Here is a 12,494-nt window from a genome sequence, read left to right on the forward strand (position 1 = left end):
AATGAAAGAATTTTCTTTGATCTTGAGAGATATCTTGTCTTAATAAGCTCAATTGATGAAAATCAAAATTAAACTCAAATGAATTAGAAGGCGATTATTAATTTTATGGAGGGCTTTAACATGTCACAGAATATTTTTCTAAATGTTAAGATGTTTGAAGTACTGTTCAACATGGAAAAGAAAATTTTCATATAAGCTTTACAAATGCATACACTGTCAAAAGCATGATTGTATCTAAGGTTTTATGTTTAAGACCTCCATCTTTAATTTCTGGGTTTTTTAAATGTTTATTTTTTTTCAATTTGGAAATATAGCCTCCCCTTTATTCTACACAGAATGAAAAAATTGTTACATAATGCCACTATTTAAAAAATGTACATAGTAACAAGTGGGAATCTTCTGCTCTGTTTAGTCTACCGCTGTTGCTATGGAGTTAATCTATCTTTTTTGTTTTGTCCTACAACAGAGATACCCAGGTAAAGAGCAGTAAAATGTAACATGATGTCTGAGGCAACAGGAAAAATCCCCACCATCAAATGCTGCTCCAACTTGTGATTGTTGATATTCGAAAAACAGAAGAGAAACTTAATTAAAATCTGAAGAAGCTTGAAAGCAAATATCCCCGGGTGACATTTCATTTAAAGTCACTCTTAGGAATGAATGTCTGCTCTCTGTGGAGAACTGAGGGATTAGCTGGAACAGGGCTGGGAGTAGTTGAAGAAAACAAACGCTGGGACTCCAGTGATCCCTTACAATGGTGGGTGACCATCCAGTGGTGGCCCATGCCTCCAGATATGTCCCAGTAATAATGAGAGAATTCTAATCCAAAATATCTGTACACACACAGACACAAATCAAAAAGTAAATAAGTTGAGTAAAGAAAGTGAATGGACTCAAGACACTGATAGCATATGCAGAATCTTAAATTGAAAAGAAAGTATATTTTGTGGTTGGGGACTATTTTATGATTTAAGTGTGTTATAATCCAATCATTTCAAAGATCTATTGTGATTTATGGTAAATGTAAGTTGAATTAATTTGTTATTCAATGACTATATAGGTTTGGTATTAATTTAAAATGTCAACCTAGCCTGTTTTGGAGGCCAATTGTACTTATTAAACTGAAAAAAATGTAGTTAAGGTTGATTCACTAAAGTATTAATATTTGTATTCAGTTTGGCTTTACAGTTTACCACAAGTCCGTTTTTAGATCTTTTCTTGGCCTGAGAAAATGTCCAGAAACACAGGTTTCTCCAATGCCTTATACTATATTCTACCAGTTGTCTTAGAGATTTCCCTTCAGGAAAAACTGGACATATGGGTTATTTTCAAAGTGATAATATTAAAGTATAAATGAGTATTTGTTGACATGTTTGCATAGCCATTCTATTATTTTTATTTTTAAATTTTACTTTATCATTATACAATGTAAATATTTTGTGGTAAGCCAATTTCTCCCTAACTAGTGGTCATGGTCCAATAATTGCTATAGCATAGTTTATGCTAATGATTATCACTATATTAATTTCCCCAAATTTGACCTCTTGCCTTTTTTAAAACTTTTACTCCTGTGCCCTTCCAGCTACTGCCCCAAACACCACCCTTCATAACTAATGAGTCATAGTGCCTTTTTCTTTCAGATAATAAACCTAATCTGTGGGGTATAATCTCTTACCTCTGATCTTTTTCCCTTTATTAGATGATGGGTATTCAAAGGCTATTTATGAGGAGAGGGGGGTAGAGGGTGGGACTGCAAAGGGAGCAGCTGGAGGGAGCTGTAGATAATGTGTGTTTGGAAGACTAGTCTCTACATAGTCTAGGTCTTGCTTAATGTTTATTTACATTTTTAGTAGTCTACATAAACATGATGCAATAAGCATCAGGTTCACCCTGATGATAATTAAATGTATAGGTTTATCTATTTCTCATATCCTTCCACAATGGTAAATTCATAGGTATTTGGTAAATATTTGCCACATTAAAAAAAAAAAAATAACCCAAAAGTTGAGCAACTAAGATAGCAGGATAAAGAATTTACCATTCTTGCTTTGGATGAAATGTGTACATCAGAAATATGAGTTTACCTAAAATCACCACATGCTTCCATTACCTATGTCCTTGGAAAAGGAGAATGACTCGCCCTGTCAGCTTCCCCAGAACATACCTTCACACTCAGTTTTAGTCAGAAAAGTCCCAGCTCTCCAAGGTTTCTGATGGAATCCTGGACAGCACTGATCACAGCTATCGCCACATGTGTTATGCTCACACTCACAGCGAGATTTCTAGTCAAAAGAGGAGGGAATGAACTTTAGTATTATTTAGAACCATAAATGAGAGGCTCTGAAAGGTCATATGAAGAAAAGAAAAAAACTTCTAGACTATGCACTAAAATGTAAAACTCCTGTCACCCTGGGAAGCAAAAAGTGCCAGCCTTGGAGGAGTATATTTGATGAACACCAGCTTAGCAAGGTTCAGGCTGGCTCTGGAAGCAGTGGGTTTAGACTTAGAAGAAAGTAGGAAGGCCTAATAGGGAGTAGTTTTGAGGACTGTATTCTCTTCTTTGATGACTGAGATATTCAGGATTTTGGGGATTGGATGTGTCCAGTTTAAGTCATCTCTCAAAGTGGTATTAACATTTCTAGATGTGGCAAAAGAGGAGGGAGTTGATTTCTAGGCATTTACTTAGGCACAGGTAGAACAGAAATCTAATGTTCCTAGGACTCAGTCTCCTCTGTGTGTGCGCTCTGAACACAGTCTCATTCACCGCATGGAACTGGGCTTCCAAGGCTGCCTGTGGTCTCTTAAAGCCTGGGAAATACCACCAATCAGTACACCTGATGGGCACCCATACCATGCAGAAAACAGCACTACAACCTTGCCCAGAAAAATATGCCAGGGTATTTGAAACTTCCTAGGAGATAACATTATAACCCGTTAATCAGTAAACTAGCTTTGAGTGTAATGTCATTTGTATTACAATTTTAGTGGAGAAAAAAATCCATAGCTCTACATATATTCACCGATCTTACTATTCAATATATTTCTTCCATATACTGTATAGCAGATGATTTTTAATTTTGCCAGTTTGTTTATGACAGCAAAAATAGATACTCTTTCATCTTCTTCTTTGTTAACTAATACATTGTTATTAACAAAAAATTCTACCCAAAAGTATTCCAGCATTTTCTGGTTTGGCACTTTCAGTGCTCTCTTGGATTCTCTCTTTCACCCGCTCCTTGTTGCCGCTGCCCTACCTCAGCCTCCTGTTTTGTGGCCATTTATGTTTACTTCCATGCACATTTTTCATTTGTTTGCATTAATTTTTTTGATTAAAAAATTTTAAAGAAATGGTCAGGTTGATTGATGGTAGGCATTCTCTAAAGCTAAATCATGCAGCGGGCTGTCACAGCTAAAGAGGTTTCAAAATAGATAGACTAGTTTGGAGCCTTTTTGGAAAAAAAACTAATCTGTTTTCTGATACTGTGATGGCTGACTTCAAAGTCTATCATCCTAACTGCCAGCTCTATTTCACCCTGGCACGGTGTTCTGTTACACGTCTAAGTGGGGATCTGACACGCATTCACAGTGTTCCCTGTCAGCAAAGCCTCTCACGAAGCATTTTACAGTTCAGAGCTTCATTTTTTTCTAAGCATCCTATAAATATACATACATTTGTCGCTGGATCAAGTGGACAAGCCCTGGCATGACCATAGCATATGCACATCCCTCCGACCGAAATATCCTTGACCGAGTAGTAATACTGCAAAAAAGCAATCCAGAGAGAAATCCTGTTAAGATGACTGCAAGGCGAAAATAACAAAGGAAACATTCAGTTAAAAACTTTATTTTCTGCTTTCATCCTTAGTCTGAAGCAGGTTTGTGTTTCTGGTGGACAAGTGAGGGATCACAAAACAGATAAAGTAACTCTCAGCATTATAATCACAGCCCAAAGAAAGAATACCTCTAATTTATGTGAGGTGGACATTTTAGAAATGTCTTTCCCATACACAGCACAAAGTCCATGCTGGAGTACCTGTTTCTGAGGGTAGTTTTTATCTAGGGCTAAGGACAATAATTCTTCATAAAAGTTGTTCACTTGGTTTCTTGAAAGAAAACCTCTTTTATTGTGATTTTAGAAAACTCAGTATTCATGAATAACATGCAGACTGTTTTACTTGATAGATTTGAAAAGAACCAACAAATTTAGGCAAAATTGTGTTAATAACAATACATTTCTTGCCTGTATTTACGAGGAAATAAAAAGTAACGAACTGCAAGTTTGATGTGAAGGATATTTGCTTTTTTATTGTGATGTTAAAGTGTTCATACACCTTCTGAAATTAATATAGGGCTATGATCCTAATTATTTTAATATACCCAGCTATCTATTAAAGATATTCAAAATTATAGAGCTGAGCTATTTTTAAAATTTTAACTAACATGGGTATTAAATTTTATAATTGTCAGAGCACTTTACATTACTATATGGAATCCAAATAATGATCTTAGTGGTAGATGGTTCTATTATTCCAATCATACAGTTAAAAAAAAAAACAAGATTTAATGAGAATAAGTAAGTGGACACAAACCTGAATGTTGAGTACAAATTCTTTTTTTTCCTTTTACTTCTTTCTTCTTCCTTTGGTTTGTTATTGTTATTTACATATAGTGTCTTTTAAAATATTTTTTATACATTATCTCATTTGATATACCTAGACCTTGAACTAATAGGACTCGCTAGAAAGTTTGGGTAATGCAAAAATCCCCTTTTCACTTAGCTTCATCATTTAATAATATAGATGCAATAGAGATATTTGCTCAGAAAGCTGACACAGTAGTATTTGCAGATGCTTTTAAAATTAGAAAGTCTGTTTTAAATATAAATGTAAAATGCTTTCCTTTTGAGTCATGAAGAGCTGAAATTCAATATCCTATTTTTATACACTTAAATTTACATGTAATGTTTATTGAACTTGAGTACTTTCAAAAAACATATTTATATGTTGACTTCTACTGCATTATTTCAAAGGCTCATGTACAATGCAGTTATAAATAATAGATGTGCACCCCAACCCCCACTCTGCCTCCTGCAAAAGATGATAAAAGGAACACTAATTTATTTCAATTGATTTTTTTTTTCTCTGATAGATATACTGTCAGGAAAGATTAAATTTTACTTCAATATTATTCAGCCTTCCTGGGTGTATATTTTTAAGTAATGCCAAAATTAGAATCAAAAGGCATTTTTTAAACAAGCAAAGGATCTAAACATTGCTATAAAAATAATGATTACTTCTGCATCAGAGAATTTACAATACAAAGTAAAATTATTTCAGGTTTGGAAAATACAGGGCACTAAAACATCCAACATATGTTGTATGGGGATAACTAAAACTTTAAAAGTTATTCAAGGTTAGGTGCGCAGAAGTTAAGTAATAAAGAGACAAAATATGTGGAGTATTCAGGAACTATGAAAATTCAGCCCACTGGTTCAGCAATTTGGCAATTGGTGGCAGCAGTTGAACTTTGTAGGATCATTCTAGAACTAAGTGCTTTGGCCCACCATGTTAGTTTCTCCCTACAATCCTCTTTCTTACCTATACCTCTACTCATATAGTAAGTACTCTGTTAGCATGGATTTGCTTTATGGATTTATGGCTGAATTGACTGTCTTGGTCATATGTCTTAGTTGTATAGCAGCATGTAAGGGAGGTGACATAAATCAGTGAATGTGGTAGGGGGTACAAGGGAGAAAGTGCAATTATCATTCATAGCAATCTGGCTGATCATCTACATCATAATCCTACAAATTCCAGTTTAACACTGGACGATAGCACTTCTGTCAGCTCCTGTGTTCAAAGATCTGTTAAAAAGATGCTTTAACCTATTTTTTTTTTCCTGATATTTTATTTGTAAAGGAGAATGAAACAGTACATAGAATCAGTTTTCCCTTAGGGCAGTGCATTTTTGCTTCACTATGGCTTGTGATTCATTAACAAAACACAAACTAACTTACTTTGTTAGACAAAATGATCCACATATAAGCAACACTGACGTCACCTGGGAACTTTCTAGAATTGTAGAAACTGTCTAGAATTGTAGAACTTTCTAAAATTGGAGGTCTGCCCTAGACATACTAAATCAGAATCTATATTTCCACAAGATCATTGGCTGATTCTAAGCACATTAAAATTTAAGTGTGTGTGTACTAGGTTATAATATAAAATGTATTTCTGTATAATATAAAATGTATTTTTGTGGCCAAAAATGTTTCAAAGCCCCTGCACTTCCAGTACTAACTTCCCAAAGCCAATTATAGTAGTACTACAGGTCACCTAAAAAACAGAAACTAAAATAGTCCTCAAAAATAAGATTATGCACTAGATAGTATGGTCCTTATTTTACAAAAGAGGAAACTAAAGTTTAAGAATGTTAAAAGTTTGATAAATGTTACACACCGAATAAGTGGCACAGTTTGGATTTGAACAAAGGAAGGTCTATCGGAATTTTAAAGTCTTTGATAATAACCACTCCTACAAATCACTAAAAGAATTATTTTTAAATTCTTTAACAATTGGACAATTAAAAAGATGGTGCAGTATCATTCACAGGCTTCAGTCTGATTCATCATAACTTACTCTTCTCGTGACAATGGGGTCAATTTCTCTTGGGTCTTTGTGAGCAAACATCATCAAGTCGGCATTCAGGGTGCGGATCCTCTGAAATCTCAGGCGAATATAGCGAGCAGAGGTAAATTCCAGCAGTTCAGGAGAAGGGTCGTCAGCACTTGGTCTCCCATTGATGAGAGAGATGTGAATCTACGCAATGTGAAAAATAATTTAACGACTAAGTTTACCAAAAATTAAATATCTGGTTTTGTTTCTTTCTTCTTGGAAAAATAAAGGCAAGTTCCCATTCTCCCAATTAGGCAGATGCAGTTTCATGTTTACTCACTGAAATATAGTGAAGTGATTGAAGTATTTTATGGTCTTTTTAATACATATACATCCAATTAATGTGCTTATGTTTTAGGTGTTCTCTTTATGCTACGATTAAATGTATCCCTCTATTCCAAGCCATGTCATCAACTTGACTGTCCTAGGATTTCTGTAAATTCTTAAATCGATCATCCTTTTTCTGACAATTATTGTGCCCTAAATTATTTAAGAATCTGATACATAGTTAGAAACCAGAAAATGTGGAGGAAAAAAAGTTATGAAATATCAGATAAAAACAGGGAACCCATCGGGAACTTTAAAAATTCTGAACTTGAAAGCATCACATTGTATAGGCATAAAATATAGAGAGCAAAAATGGGCAGATTATAAGGAAAATTTTAATCCAAGTAAGAAATTTCTATAGGTTGATTTTGTTGTTATTTGTTTATTTTTTAGTAACTGATAGACCAAGAAGACAAAAATTTACCAAGGATTTACAAAATATACAAAATTTACAAAAATTACAAGAATGTACACATTCTGTGAAAAATATGGTACATTATATGAAAATGTACTGTATAAAAATACTTTATATCTAGATGGAATGGTGAATTGTTTTAGGAAAATAATTTAGCACAATTGACACCAGAAGAAATACAATGTAATCAGACCATTTTCCATGTAAAAACATTGTCAAGGAACTGCCTACTGAAGGCACAGGAGGTTGACATGCTCTCACAGAGATTTCTCAAAAACAAAGAATTCTAATAAAGGACAAACTGATAAAATAAAAAGAACTCCTGTCAAAGATAAAGGAAGTATGTTCCTGATACCTAAAGAACTTCTATAAATCAATAAGAAAAAAGACCAAAAACATAATACAAAAATTGACAATATATGTGAGGGCACTATTCAAAAAAAAAGGAAATATAAATGGCTGTTAAACTTTTGATAAAATACTGAACCTCACTCATAATAAGAGAAATGTAAATTAAGAACACACTGATAAACTTCTTCCCATTTTTTCAGGTGGGCAAAACTCCAAAATATTGGTAACACTCTCTGATGGCAATGCTAAGGGGATCCAGGCATATCCTCTACAAGTACAGGTGTAAAATGCCACATACTAACCCCTAGGAAAGTCAATTCAGCAATAACTATCAAAATTAGAAGTGCATAGAATTTTTGACCTAGTGGTTCCACTTCTGGGAATTATCTTACAAACATAATATCGACATTATACTACCTACGGACTGAATCTATCCACTAGACTGAATGTTTGTGTCTCCTTCAAAATTTATATGTTGAAACCCTAAACCCAATGTGATGGTCTTTGGAGGTGAGGCCTTTGGAAGGTGATTAGGTCTTGAGGATGGAGCTCTCATGAATGGCATTAGTGCCCTAATAAGAAGAGGGCAGAGAGCTAGCTCACTCTCTTTCTGTCATGTGAGGATACAAGGAGAAGGTGGCAGTCTGCAAGCCAGGAAGAGAGTCTTCACCAGCACCCAGCCTTGCTGGTACACTAATCTCAGACTTCCAGCCTCCAGAACTGTGAGAAGTAAATTTCTGTTGTTTGTAAACAACCCAGTCTATGGAACGTTGTTATAGCAGCCCAAACAGACAAAGACAATAATACCTTTCAGCATTTTTTTTGGGGGGGGGGGTCATAGAAAAAGATTGGACAACACCTTATATCCATAATTGTGGGACTAGTGAATTAAATTATACATCTATATAATTAATTATGTGAAACCATAAAAAAATAAAAAAGACTGAGGAAACTCTCAGTATGCTGATTGGGAAGTACACTCACTTTTTTTCTGCTATATAGATGTTTTATTACCTAGGCAATAAATTGAGTCAAATCAAAATTGTTAAAGAAATTGAAATTGAGTGGGAGATTTGGAACTGAAAATACACACACACACATGCACATATGCACACACAGAGCTAAGGAGACAGGACTGCAACAAGTATGCTGTGGGAGAATTTCAGGCATAGGACGGTCCATGCATGTACTGGGTAGTGGTGACTCAAGGTCACCCACTGGGATTTTCATCCACTTTTGCAAGATGATATATCATGTGTGTTAATTACATTTTTTGACAGGAGTGGCAATGATATGTATTTCCATTCCTAATATCTTGCATTCAGATAAACCCAGAGAGCATTTTACAACCTGACTGCCAATAAACTACTTGAATCACTAGAGAAATGTAGCATACTCTGAGATGAGAAACTAATTCTGATGTCACAAAGAAAAAGACTCAAAATGCCTCATGATAAAAATATGAAATGTCCCAGCTAATTGAATCTATCTTGGATACTTAGTAAAGAATAAACTTATTTAATCAACACATTTGAGGGTGATGGAATTCAAGGTCTCCTAAAATACTGAATCTTAAAATACTGAAAATCTCTAATGCATGAAATTCTAAAAGAGTAAAGTAGATTTTGTATATTTCACAATTCTGGCAACTAGCAGGTGAGCAAAAAATGTGTTTGAAATTAAGTTGTCTTTATAGCTTAAGGAAGTACCAATTAAATGTTAAAATGAATAAGTAGATGCATGAAGCCATTATAACCAGTTTCCCTTAGAGATTCATTTTAGCATCCAAAAAAGTCACCAGTGAATTCATGCTTAAATTTCTTTCTAGTTCTCCATTGACCACCCCCAAAATACTATTTGAAAAAAAGGAGAAAATCACTACATGTCTATGATTAAATTTCTGAAAATTATTAAGGTTTACTTGGTTTTGATGCTGTGATGAACCACATTTGTGTTGTACAAAGAATTGGTGAGTTCCTCATTTAAACATACAAAGACTTTTAGGGAAAAAAAAGCGTATATGTTCACATTTAGGTTAATAAGCCATATGCAGTATTGAGCAAAACAATACTTCTCCTCACCGCTTTGGTATTTTCATCAAGCTACTCTGCCAAGAGATCTTGTGAGTATAGTTAGTCCCAAGCTGTTTCTGGGATATAAAACCAGCCAGCTGTTTGGCCTTGTTGTGTGCAGCTTCTTTCCGCTGTTTTTTTCCCTCCACTCTCCTTCAAAATACATCATAATATTGGATAAGATATTTTCACTAGCACTGTGCTGTGTAATTCCAAGTCCACTGGATAGTGGAGCATTCTTCCTGATTTCCTACGAGGTAGCAACTGGAGGGTGTCTATCTTCAAGGAAGATGAAAAGTATCAGTCCCCAAGTCCACCACTGTCTTGCTGTGAGGCCCTCGGAACTCTGTGGCAGTCTAGTGTCTGCCGAAATGGTTGTTATTACAGATATGTTGGCGGGTGTATGTTCATGCTGTCACAGGAATTCATTCCAGCTGAAAATATCAGACTATGATGATCAACTGGTTTTTAGATTTTAAAATTACACTTTTCTTTGCAATTAGTCTTCACAGACAAACAAACAAAATAACCTCATCAGAAATATCTCTTTTTATGACCAAATGACTAAGTTGATATTATATTCCATTCACCCAAATAATTCTGTTTTTACTAGTGTAAGAATACTACATAAATCATGTCTGTCTTGCATATGGATAAGACCTTTGTGCCTCTATGCATTTTTGCATTAGAACACATTTTTAAATGGTTTATGCAGCAAATAATCAGATTTCTAATATAGATAATTGTCCCTTATTATTATGCTTGTCTATTTATTTTACTATATCTGCTTTAGATTGCTAGAAGAGCTATACCTAACACCCTCCCCAATGATACAAGTTTGTTAAATGAATAAATAGATGGGAGAATGAAGTCTGCTGAAAGATCAGTAAAAACTATCAGAAACTTTAAAATGAGTAGTGGAAGTGGATGGAGTTGACAACTTGAAATCTAGAATGCTCTCTTAGAACACTGAACATTTTTGTTTGCATTATCAACCTCTATGAATGTTCCAATAAAGTAGATACAACACATTAAAAGTAAGGAGATCCCAGGAGATAGAACAATAATCCCATAGTTAAAGGCTGAGATTAGCTATCTCTAGGTGTGGCCAAAGAATTCCTATGTAAATGAGTGGCTGAGACATCTGGGAACCTCTTAAATCCAATCATGCTTAACATGGTATTATTTCAGGGAGGGAGAATAAGATTATGAAGATAACTTTGAAAAATGAGACCAATCATTTTTATTTTAGACTGTGAAAAAAAGTGTGTGTTTGGAGAAAGGAAGTGAGCTGTTGGAAGCTTAGGAGCAGGAAACAGTGCAGAGACTTATTGTGCTTTAGCACAGGGCAAAGGCTCTGGGTCTGGCTCTGGATGGTCAATAAATATACTTTTTTTGGTCTATTCCTCCACTGTGCTCCTATTATTCCAGAGCTCCCTCTGTTCCACTGTAACTTTTCTTGGTAATGTCACTAGTGTCCTTCACATTACTAGCCAAAATGGCCAGTCTCAGTCTTTGCCATATTTGACCTATTAGGAGCAGTTTGAAAAAACCAATTACTCCACTGACTTCCAGGACACACTGTCCATTTTTTTCTCCTACCTCTCAGGCCACTTCTCAGTCTCCTTCACTGCTTGCTACCTTTGCTCCTCCCTAACTTTCTAATATTAGGGCACCACAGCGCTCAGTCCTTGGCCTTTTCTTCTGCTGTATCCACACATGCGTAGTAATCCCATCAAGGCTCAGGGCTTTAAATATCAACATACTGATGTCTCCCACATTTCAATCTCCAGGCCTGACCTCTTCTCTGAAGGTCAAAATGCAGAAGCCAAGTGCCAACTTGATAAAGTTACCTGGTTGTCTAACAGGCATCTCAAACTGAGTTCCCGGGTTTCAGCCCTAGTCTTTCCAATCTTACTAAATAATTCCATCCTTTCAGCTACTTTTTTTTTTTTTCCTTTTTGTCTTTTTTCATGACTGGCAACGGATCGCAACCCTCAGTGTCATGCCCGTACTGGACCGGGACCGGCAACGGGATCACAACCCTCAGTGTTGCGCCCGCACCTCGCTCAGCCAGTGAGCCGCCGGTCTGTATGTGGGATCCGAACCCTCGGCGGGAGCACCGCCACACTCCCAAGCAGCGCACTGTAGCAGTGCACCACCAGGCCGGCCTCAGCTACTTTGGATCAACTCTTTAAAATCTTTCTTGATTCCTTTTGTTTTCTTTTATCATACGTTAAATTTATCTGCAAATCTTGTCTGTACTTTCAAAATATGTACAGTATCCAAACACTTCTCACCACCTCTACTAAAAATCACCCTGGACCAAGCTTTCATCATCTTCCACCTGAGGCACTACAGTTGATTGTTTCTGTCTATCCACTAGACCATGAGTCACAAGAGTTCAAGGATTTTTATCTTTTTGTTAATTCATATAATCCCTAGCACATTGGACAGTATCTGGCAAAAATTAAGTGCTGAGTAAAAAATGTTGAATAAATGTGGAGAAGAAATGTAGGGTTGAAGTCACAGCAGAGAATCCCCATCAGAGCCATGCCTAATGGGGCCATGAGAGCGGGACCACGATGGTGACCCCAGATCGGTAGAGCTACCAGCATACAACACCAGCCTGGGAGAGATAAAGCATAGCCAGAG

General features: G+C 35.8%; 1 protein-coding gene across 1 annotated transcript in view; it reads right to left on the bottom strand.

Annotated features, from left to right (window-relative positions):
- The window catches only part of LOC103594376 (laminin subunit alpha-2-like), a 256,089-nt gene that overhangs the window by 17,657 nt on the left and 225,938 nt on the right, over positions 1 to 12,494 (bottom strand). The window contains exons 5-7 of the mRNA XM_008577588.1: positions 6,639 to 6,818; positions 3,671 to 3,760; positions 2,165 to 2,282 (exon numbers count right to left, since the gene is read on the bottom strand). Of these exons, the coding sequence (XP_008575810.1) occupies positions 2,165 to 2,282; positions 3,671 to 3,760; positions 6,639 to 6,818 (388 nt within the window). The remainder of the gene's footprint in view (positions 1 to 2,164; positions 2,283 to 3,670; positions 3,761 to 6,638; positions 6,819 to 12,494) is intronic.

The sequence above is a fragment of the Galeopterus variegatus genome, unplaced genomic scaffold (genome assembly GCF_000696425.1).
Source record: "Galeopterus variegatus unplaced genomic scaffold, G_variegatus-3.0.2 Scaffold68, whole genome shotgun sequence".
Taxonomy (NCBI): Eukaryota; Metazoa; Chordata; class Mammalia; order Dermoptera; family Cynocephalidae; genus Galeopterus; species Galeopterus variegatus.